Source organism: Cyrtonyx montezumae, unplaced genomic scaffold (assembly GCF_038088225.1).
Source record: "Cyrtonyx montezumae isolate F1298 unplaced genomic scaffold, pur_monq_1.0 scaffold_25, whole genome shotgun sequence".
NCBI lineage: Eukaryota > Metazoa > Chordata > Aves > Galliformes > Odontophoridae > Cyrtonyx > Cyrtonyx montezumae.
In genome coordinates, this window is record NW_027071992.1 from 4,594,223 (window position 1) to 4,618,796 (window position 24,574).

At 35.3% G+C, this 24,574-nt stretch overlaps 1 protein-coding gene across 1 annotated transcript in view; it reads right to left on the bottom strand.

Moving 5' to 3' along the window:
* Window positions 1–24,574, bottom strand: part of IPO11 (importin 11) — a 71,374-nt gene that overhangs the window by 43,118 nt on the left and 3,682 nt on the right. The window contains exons 2-16 of the mRNA XM_065739777.1: window positions 21,251–21,323; window positions 19,928–20,071; window positions 17,619–17,719; window positions 14,570–14,642; window positions 13,350–13,553; window positions 10,273–10,405; window positions 9,265–9,323; window positions 8,197–8,245; window positions 6,404–6,474; window positions 5,700–5,892; window positions 4,032–4,184; window positions 3,710–3,753; window positions 2,767–2,857; window positions 1,414–1,461; window positions 817–922 (exon numbers count right to left, since the gene is read on the bottom strand). Coding sequence (XP_065595849.1) covers window positions 817–922; window positions 1,414–1,461; window positions 2,767–2,857; window positions 3,710–3,753; window positions 4,032–4,184; window positions 5,700–5,892; window positions 6,404–6,474; window positions 8,197–8,245; window positions 9,265–9,323; window positions 10,273–10,405; window positions 13,350–13,553; window positions 14,570–14,642; window positions 17,619–17,719; window positions 19,928–20,065 — 1,463 coding nt within the window. The 5' untranslated portion in view covers window positions 20,066–20,071; window positions 21,251–21,323. The remainder of the gene's footprint in view (window positions 1–816; window positions 923–1,413; window positions 1,462–2,766; window positions 2,858–3,709; window positions 3,754–4,031; window positions 4,185–5,699; window positions 5,893–6,403; window positions 6,475–8,196; window positions 8,246–9,264; window positions 9,324–10,272; window positions 10,406–13,349; window positions 13,554–14,569; window positions 14,643–17,618; window positions 17,720–19,927; window positions 20,072–21,250; window positions 21,324–24,574) is intronic.

The following is a 24,574-nucleotide window of genomic DNA, read 5'->3' on the forward strand; positions in this document are numbered from 1 at the left end:
AGTTGGAAGGGACCTCTGAAGGCCATCTAGCCCAACTCCCCTGCAATGATCAGGGATACTACAGCTAGATCAGATCTGTTAAGACAGACAGAGCTGTCTATCTACCTCTGCTCTGAGATGCAAAAAATTATCTTTCAAAATGCTTGAAGGTAGATACTAAAGAAAAGAGCTAACCACATTAAGTTGAAGGTCATTCAGTTGAAGAGGGATTTTAGTAGGAAGCAAAACACCTAGTAGATGGACTATATAATACCCTTTACATGGAATCAGCTTACAATTATCCACATTTGGTCAACATAACTCAAATTTGCCCTTACTTCCCTACTTTATTTCTAGCAGAATGAATCAAAGAGTGCTACAGATGGCCTACAATTTAAGAGAACAGAGTTCAATAAAAGAACAAATCTCTACCTTAGACTACATATTCACAGAAATCACTTCCACTGACTTCAGTGAGACTTGGCTGCTTAAAAGACTACGTGAACTCAGGACGCCTAAATAAGTACTTTTTAAATAAGCAAATCTAATTTTCCTGAGAAAGCTAAATAAAGTTAAATGGCTGAAAGAAGACAGACTTATGTTATCTTTACAGAACATGGAATGTGGACCTGAAAGCAATTTAAATATTACTAACAAAATGCAAACATCATAGTCACATCAGTGACTTTTTAGCTATTCATACTCTGGTCATTCAACAGATATATTTCATCAATACTGATCATTTTTCAGGTCTACAGTAATGAGACATCGTATCTTACCAATTTGTATTGATAATTCATGTTTAAATGAGTAATATATAATAATCCAAATATTTACCTGTTATGAGAAACCTGAAGTTCTGCCAGTAGTTGATTTTTAAACCACTGATCAAAATCCACACTATCAAATAGTTCATAAGCAGCCAGTCCAACTGCATTATACACTGGAGAAAAACAAGAGTTATGCTTGCTGTTTGCTTAAATGTTTCATTTATTCGTTAGAAATAATGAGATAAATTTAATTATAAACAAAACAAAAAAACCACTTGATAATCTGAGTGCAAAAATGAAAACAAAACTAAAGAATACTCCCAAGAACACTATGAAGACCATGGATATTTTAGCAAAAGGTATGACCAAGAAAAAAAAAACCAAACAGACTGCTAAAAGCAGTTACAAGCTGTAAAGAGAATGAAGAATTCATTCTAATATTATGAATGGTTCTGTTACAGACCTCAGACAATTCTTTTGACATAAAATACCTCCTTTAATAAAATGGTTACAATACCCTCATGAGCATGTTGCTGTTCATATAACTCATATAATTACTTCTATTATATGAATCGTTCTTCATATAATCTTTAAGAAGTCAAGCACATACACAATAGCAGCTCTGTTCCTTCAAAGGTAAAGCAAAATTTAATTTACAATTTACCGGCATCTTTAATCAGTATAGCACTGGTATCTTCCAAGTTGGTAGTTCCTACAAGACAAACAGATAAAGAAAAAAGCATAACTAAAACAGTGCAATTCAGTTGTTTGTTTAACAGCTTCTGATTGAATGAAATATGCTCTAAATTAAGACAGCTTCACTATTCTTAGTTACAATTCAGTATTTCAGTTTTCATGTCTTTTTCAGTGAATCTTCTGAAATAAAACCTGTTTTCATACCCTAGTTTTGATGCATTTTCTCAGAGCTGGCAAACTTTAATAGCAACACAAATGTCAGAAGCTTGAATTAATTAGCAGACTCAAAATCCATAAAGAACAAAAGACTACATAAACCAAGTGGCACTACTACAAAGTCTTGAGAATTAATGAATTCTAAATACCAACTAGTACTTTAAGACTCAAAAAAATATCTAGGAAATGCTACTAGGGGCAACAGGAGTAAGAAATGTATGCATGAGTACACCTCCTACCATAAAAGCAGTATCTTAAATCTTAGAAAACAAATTAACTGCCAAACCTTTTGTAATGAGCCTTATACCAATTCCAGCATAGCAAACCATCCAGAAACTTAAAGACATAAAACAAATAAGAAGAGATTCTGGATGTGAAGTCAAAAGTACTTATTTTCTGAGTATGGTTTCTATTTAATAGTAGATATTGATCCATTCTGAGAAATTCAAATGCAAAACAATGTAGTAAATTAAGTAAGGTGCAACCTGGGAAACAAAACCTAGTCCAAAACGATTGGAGAAAAAGCACCAGCTATGACTTCCATGGACGCTATAAACAGTATCAGAAAAAAAAATTATCTGAATCATTTCTCACAGCCTATGAAGATTTCAGACTTTGTACAAAAAAGGATAAGTTTTTGGAGTAAATTTCTCGGAACTGGACAGTACTATTGACCATCTCCAAAAATGAGATCATAACTTGAGCTTTCTTTTCAAAAGGTTTTTTTTTTCCCCTGACTTCTGCATAAACATGGTAGAACATAAACAGCCCAGTAAGATCGAAAAGGAAATTCCCTGTTAGAAACACTTAAATACCTAATTAAACTCATTGGATCAATCACTCTCAAGAAAGCCTGAAGATTCACAGAAGTAGAAATGCTCCAAACTTTGTCAGCCACCTAGGTTTACCTCTACCTGTACATACACAGCATTTTCCTTATAGAAAGATTATTCATCTTAACGTGCTTTCAGAAATATCAAATGAATGCATTTTGAAACACAAGATATCAGAAGATAAAATTGTATCACATTTCACAGAAGTTGATAAACTGCTTATAAAAGGCAAAGAATACATTTTTTGTTTCTGTATGTTTTAAGCAGCTTACCTTGCAGACTGTGAACCATTTCTAAAAGTACAGGAGTAAGAGTCTGATTATATTCATGGAAAATATCAATAAAAAGAACTTCCGTACACGGCTGAAAAATTGAAAGAATCTGTTTCAGAATCAAATAAGGGCAATTCAAATGTATTTTAGGCTAAACTGTATCAGCGCCAAATACCTTACACCAAAGCTCATCATTTAAAATGCAATATACTGTGGGAATATTAGTTTTATATGAAATAACAATTCGTATTATATAGTATGTTTTGCTTCAGCAAGATTTTGAAGAAAGTGTCCATATTAGCAAGCTCTGTGGCACAGGAGTGGATTGGTGGAGTGAAACAGCCAGTGTTGAGAAGCCAGCAACTGTAAATATTTCATGTTTCTTTTTTATTAGTTTTTTTTTTCTAGTTAATTCTAGTTCAGTCATTTGATAGGACTGCATACTTGCATTTTGAAAGATCTTCAGGGTCATTTTTTCCTAGTTTTAATCTAAAAGTAACCCAGCAAATAAGTTTTGAGTTCTCCTTGCAAAGAAAAATGTAGCATGGATAATTGAGAAATTCACTCCTAAAGCACACTTGGATCTGAATTAAAAAGTTCAGATGCGGCTGAAACTTTCTTCATTCATCACATCTCACAAAGTCACTAATGATAACATAAGTTATCAGTTTAAAGAAAAGACAACTTTTACTGGATTTAATAACCACCAGACACTACACAAGGCAACTGCTGAAGCAAATTCCATGCTCGAAAATGGGAAAAAAGAGCAGTTTCCAGTACACATCAGAATGTTTCAACAATAGCCAATATATGAAGTTCATTTATACTAACTCAAATGCAATTTTACGTTTTCTAAGTATTGATCTTTCCATCAAGTATCATTTCTCTCAGATAAAAGTGCATCATAGATGTCAAATGTTTTATTTCAAATTGAAACACTCACTCTGAGACTGTACTTCCAAGAATCTCCTCCTGTCTCTTCTACAGCTATTATTTCACAAAGAAAAGAAGAAAGCATTATTTCAGCTATGGTTCAAATGATGTTTAGTGTTCAGGTATGTGAAAATCACAGACAACTGAGAAATCTCACATTATGGAAACATTATAGATGAAGTATTTGTCTATATAAGAAGACTGCAGACAAAAAACAAACAAAAAACAGCTAATATTGTAGTAGGTGATTTCTAGAGGCAACATGGACATGAAAGTGTTTCTTACACCAGTACCCAAATAAACTACAGCCAATTACACAATATGTTTCTTACTGAAGCCTTCTGGGTCTTCTTCCCACATGTTTAATTCTTCCTCTGTCAGCAGAAAATAGTGAGTGACTAATCTCCTACATATCTCCGTTAGTGTTGGATATGTGAAAAATGCTGTCTTTATCTTATGTGCTTCAAGAGTTTCAGGACTGCTATCTGAAAGTAAATGTATAAAAATTCCAGATTACAATTAAATAGCTTACTATCAAACAGTACTAGAAAGAAAATAACAGATAAGAAATTCTCATCCTCAGAGTAAAAAAGGCTACTTTCATGGCAGACCTTCATTAACAAGTTTTCAGTGTGCTTTTCTTCTATAGCAAGGTAAACTCCTGAAGTCATTTAAGAATCTCAAACTGAACAACCAGACTGAACAGTAGTATTATGCTTTTCAGCTATTACTTCAATTACAAACACAGTTTTGCTGTTGCTTTAGTATTATTCTTTTACCAACATCATTACTGAAGAAATCAATTAGGACAGAGACTTCAAATAGTTCCACTGATAGCTATTCAGAAAGCATATCCAAATGAAAGCTTAAAATTAACTAGGTTGGTGGTTTTTGTTGTTTTTTCCTTCTCTGTATTTCTTGGTAAGGAGTTTACTCTGGTTATATTAAGTAGCAATAAATACAAATACTGCATGCTATACAGCCAACACGGTTACAGAAAGGAGCAAGAAAAACAGTGCATATTATATAACTAACATACATACTATATGTCAGTCAAAGCTTAAGAAAAATTATTTATTTTTCTGTAACATATATTTTTTTAAATCACAGAGTTCTCAAAATGTCAAATGCTACAGCTTTTATCAGAACATACTATGTTCTTCATTCCTCAATCGACTACACTCCCATATTAAAAATTCAAACGCAACTTTGATTATTAATAGAAATTTCTACTTGCAAAAACTGGATTTTAGAATGCTCTTAATGAATTATGGAATAATACTGAAGTATATCAGTAGTCAAATACATTGACATTTTTAAGAATTTTATATATTTGTCTTGCATAGTCCTTCCGACAACACAATGCTCATGAAACTTTCTAAAATTCAAAAGAGAATGCTAAATCCTTCTGAATTTTGGGCAAATGTCAAACTACTATGGAATTTTTTAGAAAATAAGGCTATTGTTCAATGCTAAAGAAAATTATTTTTCATTATCCATTTACAGAGGTATATATGTAGAGTCAGGGTGAAACAGAAATAGAACACAAACTTTTGTTTTCCACTTAATTCCGTAAATTCAATGTGTTTCTATATTTCAGAGTTCTAGTACTAGTTAATTACAACACCAAATAATTTTATTAAACTCTTCTCATTAAAGATATATTAAACTATTAGATGAAAATTGCCAAATTTCATACCTCCATACTTTTCAAAATGACTTCCTTAAAACTTGTTATTTAAAATTTTGCACTTATTATTAAAAATCATTTATTATTTTAAAATTTTCATTCTTCATAATTGGAAATGACTTTTGCAAATCAACACCTGTGTACTTTAACAATCACAGTAAGAATTACCAATACAGAGACCAAAACACTGATCACTAAGTTTTGAAGCATCGAGTCCTTCAAAAGAACACCTCAAAGGAACTTAGGTGTTGCCAACTACCAGCTAAATAATTAAAGATAAAAAATGGTTTTAGCAAATAGCAGCAGTTACCTTCAATATATTTGGATGGCTTGTAAGCATAGTTTTTTACAATCATCTTGATGAGATTCATGCACTGCACAATAAAACGCTCAAATACAACTCCTTCACCAGCCTCTGTGAAAACATAGCTTACAGCAAACTCTAGTGACCTCTGAATTAAAGGTGTAAACGAAAAAGGATGCTGATCCAGGAAGTCCAAAAGCTAAAAATTAAGCAAGTAGAAAAGCAAGATAAATCAAATGACTTTTTTTGCAAGTTTCACATTGAATGCTTTCATAAATTACTTATTAAAAAAAACAGTGTTTTTTTTCTTGCTTATTTATATGAGATCCATAGAAAATCTAAACATCAAAATTAGGTACAGATCAGTATGTATGCAGTTAGTTTCTCCATGACATTCTCAATTCATATTCAAGAAGATCTTTTCTTAAAAATTTAAGAAACAGTACTTGTTTTCAACTATACCAGCTTGGGAGCAGTGCAGTATATAAAGCATACCTGGCACATTTAAAACCCATTCATTAAATCTAACAGACTAAAGTCTGGCAGATACATTTCTGAAAAAAATTAAGGAAAGGGTATTTTATACCAAAGAATTTGTAGTATCCTTTCCTTCTGTAAGAGATCTGAGACCTACAGGTTTTAAGAAGCAGACATAACTGAATAGGGACTGTACTGCTGAAAACTATTCAGTAACCAGAGAATTTACTTACCACTTTAGTGAACAGGATTATAGTCTTTTCTAGACGATCTCTGCATACATTTCCTGTCCGTATATTTCTACCTGGCAAATCGGATATTTAACAACAATCATTTTTTCCGATTCATTTTTTTCTGGGTAACTTCATTTTAATACAGTAATATTGGAGAACAGCTTGTTTTATTTGTAGTTCAGGGGTTATAAAGGGCAGAAAAAAAGTCTATGGTAGAATAAACTCAAAGTTATAAACTGAAAGTCCTGAGTATGAAAAAAGTTATTTAATCATTTTTTTCAGTTGCGATGAAATTCACTATAACTGAGCAGAATAAAACAAATTGGGGCACCACAATAAAAGCTCAAAGATAAAACAAAATACAAGCAAAATGCTAGCACAAACAAGGAGTAAAAGAACACTAAAAAGGTAAAAATGTACCCATAAGAAGAAATGCTATATCCTTATTAGTCATGCACATACACATAGAAGATACAGCTTTTATTAAAAAAAATATTGAAGAGCAATACTGAGGGCATACAAGCAAAAAAAGATGATAAACTCTCATTTCATTTAGATAGTTTTATTGATACGGAACTGGAAATAGTAAGCTTTAGTTCATTACTCAGGACACTTGAATCCCCTGTGATCTAAGGAACTATGACAACCATCAAGCTTCAGGATGGGATGGGCTTGAAGTCACTTAGTACTTGGAGATTAGCCAAAAATCAAAGGGCCAGAAAGAATATGACTACAGTACATAAGAATGAGCAAACAGCTGAATGCAAAAACCCTGTATTTTAGGGGAGCAAAAAAAATTTTACTCTGGCATCAAACACAATGGCGATTTCCAAAAGCTTTCCTGAAAACAAGGCTCAGAGCTCAGACTCAGAACTCAACAGCTCTTACCTAAGTACAGGTTTCTGAGTCAAATACTTTCAATTTGTATAAAAAAAAAAAAAAAATCATATTCAACTTATGTATCAGCCTTTGAAAATAAATTTGCTGAATTCTAGAAGAATGACCTGACAAGTTCCAAATGAATCAAAAGGCTTACACTGTGGATGAATTAAATAAATGAATGGCCTTGTGGGTTTACTACAAGTAAACAAGAAAGCAGCAAGTTCAGATACAACACTGCTGAACTCTTTTTTGCAAGCGTCCCAGTTTCAGCAGAAGAGTTCTGATTTTCTTCACAATGTCTGGCATGCTGTTCTGCTTTGGCTTTTGGCATTACTATTACTTTTTCTCTTCCACTTCTGTCTTAGTAAATAGCATTAATCTCAACATACAAGTTCTACTTTTTTTTTCCCATAGTTCTCTCTCCCAACCAACTAGGAAGGGAGGGAGGGAGCACACAACTGTACAGTGCTGAATGCTTCTGGGTTGAACCGTAACTACAAGCACCAGGTAACTTTCTTACTGAAGAAGTAACACTATCCAATTATGCTCATGCTTCTGTTGACTGTCTTAACTTGTGGTTGTCTGCTCTGTCAGCTATAAAGCACACGTAACAAAATTCAAGATGACCTGAATTTTAGGAGCATCTATGTATTTTAACATTTATATCTTGTAATCCCATCAGTTATGATATTATCTTTTTCACTCCAAAATAGGCATTACAACAGGTATAATTATGCTGGACTTAGAGCAAAAATTATACTGACATCTTTCCTGTGTAGTTTCAGCACCATTTCAAATAGCTCAGCACCATTTCAAATAGCTCAGCATTTACAGTTTTGATATAGCTGCATTACTCTTTTATCCAAATTCCAGTATTTAACCAACACAGGCACAAAGATTAAGACACTTACTACACTCCAGAAACTGTTTTAGCCGTTCAAACAGTGCATGTAGAAAACCCTGAAAAATACAAAAGTATATGACTACAGATTAGGCTTATTTTGTAGTATAACATGAGAAGAAAGTTAAAACTGAAGTAGGTTCAGACGTTACCAGCTCAGATATCATCTGATCACTTTTAATTATGTAATTAATTACAATGGACAAGTAATTTCCCCATGAAACACATAATTAGGTAGCTATCAAACTGCATCTAAACTGACCTTGTTAGTTAGCAGCACAGCATCTCTAATAGAGTGCATGCAAAAAAAAAAAAAACCAAATACATGCTTTGCAGTCTTTCCTCTGGAACTGAGCATCTAATCTGATGCAAATAACTGCTCTCAACTTCTGAGGGTCTTTCAGCAAAGCAGAAAGGGTTCATGGGGAAGTGAAAAGTTTGGATTTCTTTTTTGAACTTTCCTGCCAATATTCCATTATATTTTGAAGCCAAGAGACAGATGGCAGCAGAGGGGCAGTATGACAAAATGGTGTCAGAGATGCAAGTGTGGATGAACCACAGGTGTGTCACTGAATTCCTCCATGCGGAAAAAATGGCACCCACTGACATTCATTGGCACTTGCTGAACACTGACTGAGACCAGACAATGGAGATGAGCATAGTGAGACACTGGGTGGCGTGCTTCAGCAGCAGCAAAAGCAGGTCACCTTCACTGGTGCTGACTGTTAGAAGCATACCATGTAGGCCTTTTCATCACTGATGAAAACAGGCAACAATGCATAGCTGATGGAGGTGTCTAGATTGAAAACTAATTTTACAGCTGAGATTTTGCTCTACAAATAGTGCTACTGTGCTGTCTGTATCTGTTGTAGTTTCCATGGGAAGTTTATGAAGGCATTACTTTCAGAGGTACCCTTGTGTTATGCATCCTGAGACAATTCCTGTTCACTCAGCGCAGCCCAGGCAAGCCAAAAGGTTGGACAGACAAGTTTAAAACAATCTTTAAATGTCCTCTAAAAGCTGAACCAACAACAAAAGGTTTCTAACGTAAGTACAGAAATAGATAAATGTTACTTACCATCACCTCTACACTTCGATGAGGTTCTACAAATCCATGGACTGTTAGTTTACGAAGCACTAGGAAAAAAAGAAATGACTGGGTACATATTTCTCAGTTTTTGCTCCAAGAGATTTCAGAACATGATTAGCTGCTGTGCACTTCTTCCAATTCTCCAAATAAAAGACTAATTTTGGGCTTTCAGATGGTCTTACCATACATAACATGAAAATAATCTCATTGAATTATTTTAAAACTCGATATGTTAACTAATTAATACGTAAACTAATTAAGAAAACGCTAAATTACTGAATCATCAAGAATAGTTCTGAAAAAGCTTCACATATTCACCCATTAAGGAGCTGGTTTTGTAAAAGGAAGAAGTCAGATATGGCCCATACATCACCTTACTGATTTTCTCAGGCTTTCAACTGACAGAAACTAAAAGAAGCACTATGCCACAACTTCTGAAATGCCTAAAAACTGATTTCAACCACACTGTAGGTATGCACACAAATATTTTAATTCCTCAGCACAACGAAGTACAGTATGGACACGTGTTCACTTCAATGGTAAGTACCTGAGCATAAGTCTACACTGATCTAAAAATCTAAACTGACTGATACGGCTATACCTCTTCACTGACCATAAGATGAACTTAACACAAACTCATTGACAAGCTTTCTCAGTCGAGTGCTTCAAATAAGACAAGACAGATGCAAGCTTCCATTGTAACACACGCAAAAAGGCATCTTGTCATGACCCCACTTTCTCATCTCCTAAACTTTGAGTTCCTCCCCTAAGCATGTAACGCTGCATACAGAGGAAGAAAGTATTTTCTCCACCTTCCAATTCACTGTCCTCATTCTGCCTTGCTAAAAGCATGTCAAAAGAGGCCTGTTCACTCAACAGGCATGGATTTGTTACATACTATTAAGACTCTTCACCAGAGAAGTCTTGATCATTTGATACAAAGAGAATTGTTTCATAACTTCTATTTAATATCATTTAATCATCCAGTATTATTACCTTTCAATGACAACAAAGTTCTTTCTAACGCATTTGAGGCAGCAGCTTCATTCCCTGTGCAAGCCTGTTGTAGGAATGTATCTGTATGATGATTCCACAAGGAACATGCAAAGCTGTAAATACCAGATGCAAGCTGCAAAAGAAAGACAAACAATGTATTCAATTTCTCAAATCTGGCTATGATAATTTTGTAAACTGTAAAGGGCAGTTCAGGCTTAGATTACTTACCCTACCTTCTTGTATAATATGGGTGATAGCGTTTCACTCATCCCTCTGCTGTACTGAGTTGTAATAGACTGAAGATGTTTTCCACAAAAACTTCTTGTCTTATTTCAAATACATTATGACAGATTTAGCTGCTTCCCTAAGTACTTGTTTGATGACTCTACCACTTCAAGGGCAACTATATAAGCCCCTTTTCTTACTTCAATGACTCTAGCCATAGAATAGGCTTCAAAACCCCAAAGCTCTCCTGATTTCTTCCTTTCTCACAAGGTTTAAGCAATCTGTCTCACAGAATAGCTAACGTCTGAATCAGCTTTCTCTGGGAATACAGGTAGGAGTTACATGTATATATCTAATCAAATAGTAACGAATGATGCCTATATAAACTAATTTTTATGAGAGCTCCAAACTCTGACTTCACCTCACAGAATTTAAAACATAGGGTGTCTGACAGTATCTAAAACAGTAACTGCTTTATTAATAAGTGGGGAAGAGAACCACAAATACATGCACTACTCAATAGGAGGACCCATCACATTTTTTTACATTTGTAATCGTTTAAATATCAATTAAGTATTGCAGTAACACAAGTTATGAAGACCTAGTCATGGAGCTAGACTGCCTCAAATTGCCTTAGTCAGTAAAGCAGGTAAACAGTGATGGTGGCAGTAATGAAACATCAAAGATGAAGAACAAATATAAAGGATTATCATACAGGAAAACTGCTCAAGATGAAAAGTAATGAGAAAATCAAAGATGGAAGACCTGTTCAGTGTTGGATCTCATAGGCTGCCAATACTCATGAAGATTCATGTTAAAGTTGTCTGTACTAGACCATACTTCAAATAGTTAGCCATCTCTAAATCATCAAAGAAGTAAGACAGAAGTTGCACAGAACTTCACACTTTCACGATTAAAAAAAAAAAAAAAAAAAGTGCTTTCCAGACAAACGTAGGGGTACCTGGTATCAAATTTATTTCCCTTTAGTTTATTCCAATAGATTGCATTAGGCTGCTATTTCTACAAAGAATTTTTACAAAGAATCAGGACAGCAGATAGAGAATATTTTAAAGAAAAAAAAACCTGTAAGGAAAGATATTGCTAATGTGTCTTTACTGAAATAACACTGCAGCTTCTACTACTTCAGCTCTTCAGGTATTACTGTTCCATACTGTTCTTAAACTACAAAAGATCAGATGTGGTAAGCACTATAGGTGAGGCTGACTTAAGGTTGTTTTTTTGAAATAAAAAAAAATAGTTGCATAGAAGAAGACGATCATCTGAATTTGTTCAAGAGCTGAAATCATCAAGGAAGACATGATCTTAAATACAAGAGGTAAGAACGCACCGAAGACCAGGACCGTTTTATCTTTTGATAATGCAAAAGCCAGTCTCAGAACCAAGAGATACACCAGATCAAGCAAATAAATAAACGCACAAGGAAAATATCCTTTACATCTACAGAGACATGATAATAACTGTGAGAAAGCTAGTACATGTTAGTGCATTTTATAAAGAACTATAATCCCTTAGTCTATTAACCGTTATCCTTACTGCTCCTTTTCTTCTGAAGCTTAAGGAGTTTCAAGAAATACGAAACAGAAAATAAAATATGAGTGAAGAACTGTCAAAAATACCAAATCTAGTAGTACTAGAAGTAAGACAGTCTAAGTCTGTTTTTTTCTAGGACAAAAAAACAAATAAAAATCAACACTTGAACAAAACAATGAGATGTGATGATTCTGTTATTTTTCCTAAAGTTCAATGAAATATTAGAAAGGTAAAATGCCCCTTCAAGACAATGAAAAAATTCAAAAGTATGGCAGAGAATTAGGATGAAAAACACTGCTCTCTTTTAAATACACACGTTCTGAAGTGCAGCCACTAAAGAATTGGGGTCTGTTATTTGTTATGAGAAAAGTTCCACTGTGCAAGTGAAGTCACATGCCACTTAAGAGATGTGAATTCCCTTTACCAGGCAATAGAAGAAGCAAAACTCAAAGTGGCCCGGTTTTGCTGCTTCTAAAAGAAATTAAAAAAATTAAATATGAATAATCGATCATAGTACCAGATGCTTAAAAAAAATTTCCTTTTCCACCTGATATTCAAAAAGCTGTGCATGCATACGTTTCAGATTGAGGTTCTTTTTTTATTCCACTGTCCACAACACAGTGTAACCTATGTTTAATTTGCTACATCCAGTTGATTACATTATATCACTGCCTAATTCCAAATTGGACTGCAGATGCAGACAAGTTTGAATGCTAAACAGCAGACTCTTACAATGGAAAATGCAAACTCTGTGAGACAAGATTTGGCATTTTCATTCAAATCCTATTTTTCAATTAACCTGGATAAAGAAGTTGATCTGGTGAAAGCCCAATCATCATGAACACGTTTCAGCTGACAATAAAGGAAAAAGGAACACCATGGTAATGAAGTAAAAAATCCAGCATTATTTAAAGACTATTGAGTTATGGATCCAGAACATTCTTCCAAACACAGTGCTAGCTTATATATTGTAAGATCTGCTGTAGGATATGTTAACAAAAAGTCTGATTTACACAGACTGCGCTGCTGATTAAACTCTGCTTCTTAAACCAAATTGTTACAAAAACTCTCAAATCAGATAAAAAATGAATAAAAACTAGAGACATATTTCACATATAAATTGACTTTCAAGTATTTCATATTGTACATACACCTAAAGTAAACACATTTCTGCTTCAAAGGCAGATGCAAAAATCCACAAAACTGCCGTTAATTCATTTTCAGCTAACAACGCGGAAGTGGCAAGCAAGTAAGACAAACTCTTTGCTCACGCTGTACAATATTGTTATCACATTACTTACGTCATAGAAAAGCTTCCTATCTGCAGCAAGTCGTTTGGATGCCAGGGTCTTTGTAACATGATAAAATGTAAGTAATGCTCTGTGCTGCCGAAGATCATCTTGGACTTTCACAGATTCTAGAAGAGTGGGTATAAGCTCTGGCCACTGCCTAGGGCAGTCCACCCTAGCAACTTTAGCAATCAGTACAGAGATCTGAGTAGCTATCTGTAAAAAACAAACAAATAAAAAAAAATCAAAACAAAACACAGGTAGCACAAAGTCAAAGACCATTCAAGAAACAAACACTGTAGAATTTAACAGACAAATAAAACCTGAATTTAATAATAAAAGTTAGTAAGCACTTATCAAGTTTTTGCATCTTTTTTTTTTCAAAGCTATTTATATGCTTGTATAATGCAAATTAAGTCCAGAAAAACTATTTCTTCGAATTTATGACTAAATATTATGTAAAATGATAACGTGGCAATAATGTTTAAATTCTACGTAAAGACCACTGGAGTGATTAAGTTCTTTAAGACCCAGCTTAAAATATTACCTAATAATTCCAACCAGAATCTCATATTTGTATAAGCAAGACTCCATTAGCAGAAGGAAGACTGATTCATCGAGAATATAAATACTTAGAGCTAATGGAAATGGCTCAAAACTCAACAATAACTCCTTATTCAAATCAAAACAGCAGCTTAGTCACTTGAAATTGTGTGTGACAGGGCACTATCCTAAATAAACGTAATAAAGATTAAGTAAGTTGATTTATGCAGTGATTAGACATGGGGCAGCAGTACTGCTTAGGTGGGTCTATGCAGCAGCATTCTCAGCAGCACATTCCTGCTACAGCAATGCCACCACACTTTTCTGGTGCAGTTACACGGAGAGACAGATCAGTGTACAGACACATACGAGAAAAGCAAGTCACTAAGGAGGGGGAGTGGACCCAGTCCCTGAATTATTCCACCATGTCTGCATGAACAGCGAAGGGTAACAAACTGTTACTGCAACCAGCAACAAAAGAACAAAAAACAAAATTAAGCAACAGCAACAAACAAAAACCAGTAAATTATGACACATGGCGAAATATTCAGTGACAGGATCTCACTTCAACATGAAGATGTGTACGAAAGGCAACACGTAAATTGAAACTTGTCAATTTTATTATTATTTTTAGATATTTTATAAAGAAAGAAAAACATTCAAGTATCAGTCAGACACTCATCACTCACCTGATTCACTGGTTCATTAAAGTTGGCAATAAGTCCAGCACGCAATGTAGTTTTTTCCTCTTCAGAAAGAGCACTGTCAGGATACATTTATTAGAATATAATTTCAATTGCAACAAACCCCAACTAATAACCCTTACTTAGAGCTGTCACTACTATTAGATGCTGAAGTTGAACAATTACTACCATTTGTGCATTGTATTGACTGGATGAAGATTATCAAACTGAAATACATGTATCAAGAAAATAGTGTGCAAATGTAAACTATGAAAAGGTCATCCCTTGTTTTTCAACCATCTCAAGGTATTCAAAGAAAAAGTGAAACAGTCAAGTATTTACAAGGTTTTCTGGCAGGTTGTACTGTGACCTACATAAACCCAAGTGGTAAAAGAGACAGTTCACATACAGAGAAAGACGTACAGCTTATACCGACACGAAGAAAAACTATACGAAATAAAAACTGTTATTAAGGAGCTAGTGTACAGTTATTACTCTAACAATTGTGACTCAAGCACTTGCATTTACTGACAAAAACAATACAGGCACAGTGGAAGTTTATATTGTGTTTTCTAATACACAAATGCAGCATATAATTTCTAGATACACAGACATAATCTGAATTGTTTCTACAACATGAAGGGTACTATTAATGTACCTAAGAAATCTACTCTCAATTAATTAAAGCCTGCACATTTCAGGGATTGCAGAGATCTGTCACTTTAAAGAATAACAAATAATCAAAGAAAGTGTTTCAGTTTTCAACTTTATTATTTCCTTTATTTTGTGAGCTCATGAGGCCCCCTGCTTTAACTGTCCTTTCTCTCAAGAATACAAAATAGATATTCCAAAAACAGTAAACTTTCAATCTGTTACTAGAATTAATAATATGGTAAGTGAGCTTTGGCATTTACAAGCAAAGCAAAAGAAGAAAACCCTTAAATACAGAAGTTTATGATAAGCAAATTGGACAGAAAGTTTAAGAATTTAAGGAAGCAATTAGCATTCAAGTGGTATAGTGCACTTTTATGCGGCATCTACCACTCACAGGAGCACGCAAAGATCTCCCAACCAGATAGTCCGACACTGACATCTGCTGGACTCTAGAACTCCAGCTAGTCATTTACTCCCTGCAGAGCTGATAGATGTAACAACAGGAAATAGCATCTCTGTTTTTCTGTAATGAATTGATATAAAAGCCTACAACTAGACAAACTAGGAGTTAATGAGTAATAAGCACTCTTTGTAAGTTATTTTACCTCTGTGCTGTATTACACCAGAGGAAAACCTGCTAAGCTTCTCTGAGGAAGAATTTCAAAGTCTCAAAGTCACTATGTTGTAGTCTTATACAATTTACAGTTTTAAAACTTTTCCACATTTTTCTGTGTTTGTGGGGTACGGAAATACTTATCAAGAGATTTAAAAAGTTCCCCTGGAGCTTTTCTTTATTTATACATATTTTTAGAATATATTAGTTCATAAACTAGAAGTCGAAATCTGAAGCTACCTGAAATTAGCTTTCAAACAAAAAATACGATGAAAGATGTTATGAAGATTGCTAATGAAGTAATCAAACTAAAGAACAATGTCTAGAAAAGATGGGAATTAATTTAATTGTCCATGAAATCAACAATATTTTCAGGAAAAGGAACTCGCGGTACCACTGAGATTCAAGAGAAGTTAATTCTGAAGAAATCCAAAATTAGTAAAATTATACAATAAAACCAGAATCTAATAACAATTCCAAAAGATAGATCAAATAGTGTCTGAAAACAGGCTATTATAAACCAACTCTGTAGCAAACAAGTGAGTTGCCTGAGAAAACATTCAACAGCCCGTCTCTAAAACTACTCACACTGAAAAACGCTGCTTTAAGTTTAATACAGGTAAAGAATAAGTATCCTGAGTATGCTGGACAGCACTGGCAACCATGCGCAGAAAGCAACATATTTCAGAAGGATCATTTTCTCTTAAAAGAAGAAGTTGTTTCGACTTGTGTTCTATAACTATGAATTTTATTAGAATGAAAGATTTAAGCACTCTACTTTCCAAATAATACATGGTTTCAAATTACTATGTATCTTCCTGACATGTAGAAGTAGCAGTTAATGAAGCCATAAATGCTCAGCAGAAATAGGGTAAAGTCAGCCCTGCTAGACTCAAGGAAAACTTGAACACACTGTGCAAGAGGGGCATTTAACATACTGTGACTGTTTCTGGAGATGGAAAGTTCTTCACACGCAAGTAAGTATTCAAGAATTATTGTTTTAAAAGAAACCTTTTTTACTAATCAATTAAAACTACATTAATTAAGGTTGTAGTGATAGGTTATCTATCTTAAAGAGCACTCCTCTGAGTGGGGAGGCCCTGGCACAGGTTGCCCGGAGAAGACATGGATGCCCCAAGGCCACGTTGGATGAGGCCCTGCGCAGCTTGAGCTGCTAGGTGGCAGCCTGCCCAAAGCAGGTGGTTGAAAATACATGGTTTTTAAGGTACCTTCCAACCCAAGCCATTCAACAATTCTTTGAATTATATAATTCTGTAGTTGCAACAAATTATAATGGTGCTGAAAGTTTTAAGAAAATATTCACTGCTTATTACTGACAATACTCATAGCTTCTTTGGAGAGCTTTTTGTCATGTATTGTATGAGAAGAAAATGAAGACAAGAATTTCCTATGGTGTTAGCTACTGCCTCTTTCCCACGTATATAATTCAATGAGAATTCTGAATTAAATGAAATGTGCACAAATAACCTTTCCAGAAGTCTTCACACCTATCATCTGCCACTATCAGAAAATCTAGATAATTTTAAACCTCATAACGCTGCTTCAAAACCTGGTGACTACAAGATGCACTTGTAGCTCAGTTTTTTGAAGGGGAATATGAAGAAAGTTGTGAAAATAAAAGCAGACAGAGCCCCAGTGCTGTAAAGTTTTACCAATTTTAACATCAATTTCAAAGCAGCTGCTATCTACAAAGGAATTAATTCGTTTTCCGTTGGGAAAACGTGCCAAAGCCTACTGTACGTTGAGCATAAGGAAGTTAGAACTTACTGTGGTGCAACTCGTCTCCAGTAGCGATCAATTCCATTTTTAAAATACAAGACAGCTAACCATCTGACATTCACATCCAGGGCATGATTGGTGAAGATGTTCTGTTACATAAAATTACAACAAAAACAAAAGGGTTACAAGTATCCAACATTCCTCAGAGAGAAAACCTGTATAAACAGATGTACTGGCACATGCACAAAAACACACACACAGTCCTCTGTGTATAAGACTGTACAGAAACAAACTGCATCAGTCAGCATTTGGAAAACGAATAAAATAAAAAATGCTCAGCACTACTCTGAATATTTATTTGTAAAACATAAGTCTAATGAACAGTGTAAATATAATTCTCATCTCATCGAGCAGGGCATTAAAAGGCAATTATCAGCACCAATCAATTATTACACTCTTTATCAAAACAGATTCTGACTGACATAAGTTATTTTACTGTATTATGTAAACTTCCAAGGTACTTCAGGAGATTTCCTCATTATCTTGACCCATGCCAAGAACCTTCCTGACCATCAATATCAGTGTAAAAACAGCCAACTGGTAGGATGGCAACTGTCTATTTGCCTATGTTTATGTTTGAAAATTAGCTTCAACTGCTAAAGTCATGCATGGACATATGATCCATTCATACACACACTTCTACACGCATGTATGTACATGTTCACACAAATACATACAAATGCACACAGTAATTATTTTATATGGTGCATCTGAAAATTAACAAAACAGGAAAAGCTGAAATAAAGGTATGCTATGGAAACTTAAAACATGTACCAAAGAGGACAGCAGCTTTTCTGCTGTGTCTAGTGTACCTTAGGAAAAAAGTGACTGTATCAGATGGAAAATTCTTGAGGGCATGAGACATTATTGCCTTCTTTTAGCAAGTAAACAGCCATGAAGTCAGGGGTTTTATTCTACGCTGTACAAATCCATGAAAATATGAAAACCATAGGGACTGAGGTCAGCAGCATGTTACAACTGCACATCATGTCTGAAAAAACTATAAATACAACCTTCAAAGAGCTCAGGAAAATGTTTATCAAGCATTTTCACTATAAATTCAGAACTTAATTGCACTTCTCTAGAATTCAATTTCAACAATAATTTCAACTCTCTAGATATAATGCTGAAATTGATGACAAAACAACCAGCAAAGTTTTATCACTACAAAGCCAAAACAAGCCAACAAAGATATCGACTCAAAACCAGCAACCATTAGAAAAACACCAAAGGCTGTAGCTGCAATGCTGCCACAAGAATTACAGGAACAAAGCTAAACAACAAAAACTCATACAACTGGCAAAGGACGGAGTCTATTTCACAAAACAACCAAGCATTCTTTTTTTCCATCTCTATTCATCAAGAGGCAAACAATGCCCTCAGAAGAAGTATAAAAATGCATAGCAACATCACCACTATGAAGAAATCCAAAATTCTAAGGAGATAATTATAAAGACACTGTAGACTCAAAGACATGTGTTTCATCACACATTATAGCTTTCCCTATTCTCTTTATCCCAGAAGAGGTATCAGACATTAATTACAGTATTCACCTATCCCACAGGGATTGACTGTCTTAACAACACTCCATTTATAACCATCTCCTTAACCCCTTGCTCCACCAACAAGCTACCAACTACCTCTTCTCCCAGACAGTCTGAGTGCCATAATGAAGCTAAAAAAAGAATCAGAGATTCTCTACTTCTTAGAGAATATGTACTCATGATTATATTTTCATTACCTGCCATCATATTAACAAATCTGTTCCATCAACTGTAGCAGTAAAAGAAGGTTCTCATCTTTCCTGTTCCTGGAACCTTACTACCAGCCAAGTCATCATATCTCCCTAGAAAACCCTCTCTCCCTGAAGAGAAGGAAATCAATGCTACCTGAGTATCAAATTGTATACACTGAAGGAGCTTCTCTTCTATGAAAACTGTCATGATATGTATCACCTCCACAATAAAGGTGGTACAAATGCTACCAGCTAAAAGGGATGGTAAAGCAATTCCTTCAACAAGAGTTCTTGCCTTTCTATTATCCTATAGGCCAGTAACAGCTCAACCATTCATGCTCCTAGAAGTTCTATTTCCTCCTTTACCTAAATGCCTGGGAATCAAACCTCCTCTGAGACAGTGAGGACAATGCCAAGCACAGCTTGTGTAAGGACACCAGCATGCTGGACCATGACAACTCATCATTACCCTCAGCCAGAAGTCACTATCCAATACTATTCTAAAAAGCCACCTTCAACTTGCCAACAGCTTAAGTAACAGCATTTTTTCACTGTGTCTTACCAACAAGACTGAGTAAAAACCTGGCTGTGTCTCCCACTGCTTCAGTTGTTCCTCAGCTGGCTTCAGCACTGCAGTATCTTGACTAGTAGCTTGGGTCAAGACTTGCAAAACAATACTGCTTGCACTGTTGAGATCCATGAAAATCTGAGAACGTTTTAAAAGAAGAAAAACACTTAAGAAAAAAGTCAGCAAATATAGGCAGGTAATTTCCATGCATATTAGCTAAACACTCTGTACTAATTTTTCATTAGACTACATTGTCTAAGATAACAACATTACGCCCACTCGTAGGCAGTGTCAAGGTACAGAGTGATTAAACTAATTCAGTTTCAGAAAATGCTCCACAGTAAAAGCAAGCATTAAGTCTATAACTACAAGCATAGGTTCATAAGGTTGGAAAGGACCTACAAGATCATCTAGTCCAACCATCCTCCTATCACTATCCCTACCCAACTACTAAATCAAATCCCTTAGCACCTCATCTAAACGCTTCTTGAACAGCGCTAGGGATGGTGCCTCAACCACCTCCCTAGGCAGGCCATTCCAGTGCCTGACCACTCTTTCAGAGAAAAAATGTTTCCTCAGGTCTAATCTAAATCTTCCCCGGAGCAACTTGTGGCCATTCCCTCTCGTCCTGTCATTATTTATCAGGGAGAAGAGGCCCACCCCCTCCTCACCACAACCCCCCTTCAGGAAGTGGTAGAGTGCAATAAGGTCTCCTCTGAGCCTCCTCTTCTCCAGACTAAACAATCCCAGCTCCCTCAGCCGCTCCTCATAAGACTTGTGCTCCAGACCCCTCACCAGTTTTGTTGCCCTTCTCTGAACACGCTCCAGGGCCTCAATGTCCTTCTTGTAGTGAGGGGCCCAAATCTGAACACAGTACTCGAGGTGCGGCCGTACCAGAGCTGAGTACAGGGGGATGATCATCTCCCTGCTCCTGCTGGCTACACTATTTCTAATACAGGCCAGGATGCCGTTGGCCTTCTTGGCCACCTGGGCACACTGCCGGCTCATGTTAAGCTGAGCACCAACCAACACCCCCAGGTCCTTTTCCTCTCTACATTCTTCAAGCCATTCTGCCCCAAGCCTATAGCATTGCATGGGGTTATTGTGGCCAAAGTGCAGGACCGGCACTTGGTCTTACTGAACCTCATCCCATTGAGCTCAGCCCAGCAATTCAGCCTATCCAAATCCCTCTGAAGGGCCTCCCTACCCTCAGGCAGTTTGACACATCCTCCCAACTTGATGTCATCTGCAAAATGACACCAAATGTTTACTAGATATAAAGGGTTACAGAAAATATTTTGATATTAAACTGGTTACCTTGTGCGAAGCACGGCAGACGTCAAACTGCAACTAGAACTTCAGCAGCAAGCTGGTAAAACCATGAGGTTACCTGAAACAAGCAAGATGAAGAGTATTAAAACTATTTTCTGAATAATCTTGCCCCTACAGCAAAACTGATACATTTCAGGTAGTTAATTTCTGTAATTCATACAATCATTAAGATGTCAAAGACCTCTAAGACCAACTAGTCCAACCACAACCTCTAACATCTACACATTTTGTATCTACTCAGAAGTAGTAGGTGAATTGTGGAATTCTACTCAATGAGAGTTCTAAATGGAATTTTCTTCAATGTATTTGTATCTATTTAGCATACAGTAGACCAATCAGGCAAACTGAGAATGCCAATTGCTCAATTTCAAATACAAATACATTCTTACACCGTATAAAGAAAAACAAATCCATTATTGTCTGCATGACGCAAGGCAGGGATTACATCTATAATGACTGAAGAATAAGAACTGCAATGAACCGAAGAGGAACATATACGAAAACAATATCTAACAGTTAATGTAACTGGTTTTCTGTTGATAAAATTTTCATTTATAACCTTTGTAAGCTTACTACAATTTAGACAAGCTAAAAAATGTGTATACTTAGTTTTCGTAAATAAACAACCAAGCTCAGATTATTTCCACTAAACGGCTTGAGAATTTGCCTTTGTTCAATACTAAAAAAAAAAGTTTATCACTCCAACATTCACACAAAAAATGAGGTGTAAAATTTCTAGGGTGATATTAAGAAAGTCACAAATCAAGCCTTATTCTAACAGATCTGAAATTTTAATTTTTTACAAAAAGACAAAATATCTCTAACATCAAAATAAACAAAAAGATTAAAAACATCACAGTGTATGTCTTCCTTAATGAAAAGAGATGAAAAACTGAAGATTTCCAGGTTAAAAACACACACATAAAAAAAAGAAAAAAAAAACACACACAAAAAAAACAAATACTGAGCATACTTTAAAAACTAGTAACCACTAAATAACCACTTACCAGCAGTAACAAAAAAGAACGAACAAGTAATCTATTTTATACCTCCCATGCAATACATCTTTGTATGTCTCTGCTTTAACTGCCCTGCAAAACCAAATCACTTTCTGTTTCTCCTTAATCACTTGCACTAATCATTTTAACCTTTACCACCCTACAGATTGCCTAAAGATTTCCTACAATTATGAAGTCATAACAAATTTAGAAACACAAATTCTCAGCATGCTTCTCAGGTGACCATCAATTTCCGCAGAACCAAGACCTTCATTTACACTGTAAAATCCAACAGGAACTGGTTTTCTCTTTGTGGAGCAGTGCCCAGAACGAAGAATTGATGTCAAGATAAAGCTTTGATGTTATACTAGAAGTCTCACTAGGTTCATTTTTCCATTTAAATTACACACTAAATGATTAACCTATAAATAATGTTGTTGACAGAGAGTATGAAGAAGTATGTAGGTGGAACAATGGACTGTTTTTATTTTCTGCAGATATTCTCTATCTTGAGGACCTCAGTCTGTCTTCCTCACTGAACAGACAAAATTCACCAGGAAGCAGAAACACGCTGACAACGCAGAAAAACACAGGATTAACTTAAAAGGAAGGATCACAATAGGAACTCTATCGCAAAACACTAAGAACTTCAGTAAAATAAGCACACACAAAGGAAGCATCAGTAAACATGGCATAAACCCTGTATAAAATGATGTTTGTCTAGAATAGCTAACAGAACTTCAGTGAGACTAAAAAAAGGCAGTGATGGAAAGAAAAAGAGGAAAAGAAATAAATAGGAGAAAAAGCTAAGAGAAGCAGGCATAGAGCTTGCACTACAGAGGAAATCGCAGCTCAATTCCTGCAAGGAAGTATAGTCTGTAGTTGAAGTGACTTCATTTATTTCTATTTAGAAATTCACATTATTTTCATTCCGAAAGAAATATATTCTCATCCTACAGACCTACACCACTAACAAGACCTAATAAAGTGTAAATATGGAGCACCCAATCAATTAAAAAACATTGCAGAGTATTAGTTTCACTGTGAAATAGAAATCATGCAGAGAACTTCTAAAAGTTACCATGCTTGGAACATGCATGTGTCTAAACAGAACATTAAGTAATTTCTTCAACTTAAGTTAATTTTAGGCCTTTTGCTCAGTGTTCTCCTGCCATAGGAAAACTACATGTCTATCAACACTGATTCTGAGGAACACATCCTGATATTTGCTATAAATATTCAATGCAAGAAGGACATGGGAACAAAAAAAGGTGGCCTTTCTTTCTTCTGCCTCCTTCCCTGGGAACAGTGTGATTACTAAAACTACATACTTCACCAAGAACAGGTTTCATCAGGTGACTGACTTACTCAACTTAGTACAACACAAACGAAAACCCATAAGGATTTCTCCATTTTCTTGTTCCAAAATGATTACATGACAGATGCAGATTGATAATAAATAAATAAATAAAATAAACATTTACAAAACTTCCCAAACTTCTTGAAGAAGTTTGTATTTACACTTACATATATAAAATAAATCATAAAAATGGGCAGGCATTGCTAGAGGAATGACCCTAACATAGCATACCAAATATGCTCAAGTAAGATCATCAGAAGAGGACAACCCTTCAGTGGTATTTCCTCCATGGGACTCTGGTTTCAGGACTTACTAGAAGTACAGCATCTGAATTTAACAGCCCTCACAATATTTGTCCTCCACAAATGGGCACCACTGACACTCTGAGTCCTCACACAACACTGGACAGGGCAGTCATGAGCATGGTAATGGAAACAAATGCAGTGATTCTGCTGAAGATGGGGGAATCTTAGGTAAAAATTTATAAATAAAATCTATGCTTGTCCTTCCACTCTTTAAATACCTGAAGCTGGAAGAGGGTGAGTATTCAGGTTCTTTTCTCTTAACACTGAAATACATCCAAATTTTAGAATTACGTTACTTAGGAAAACAAACCAAGAGCAGCTATGTATCTGCAAACACACAAAGGATTTAATCAGTCTAAAATCTTCACTTTTTACGTACTCCAAAGAATCAGCATAACAACTAATTCATACCCAAGCAATTAATTTGTACAATTTTGTTATCTTTTGTTAATTCAACAGAATATTTTCCACCGCAATGAAGTACAGAAACAGATTCAGTTAAGATGCTCTGAAATTGATAACATTTCACAAAATACAGCGTTCTCACTGAAAATAATGTTAACTACATACTGGACAGCTTCAGGAGGAACGTGGCAAGGTGGCTCCAGGGATGTTATCACCCCCCTCAACTCAGCAGTATTTGGGA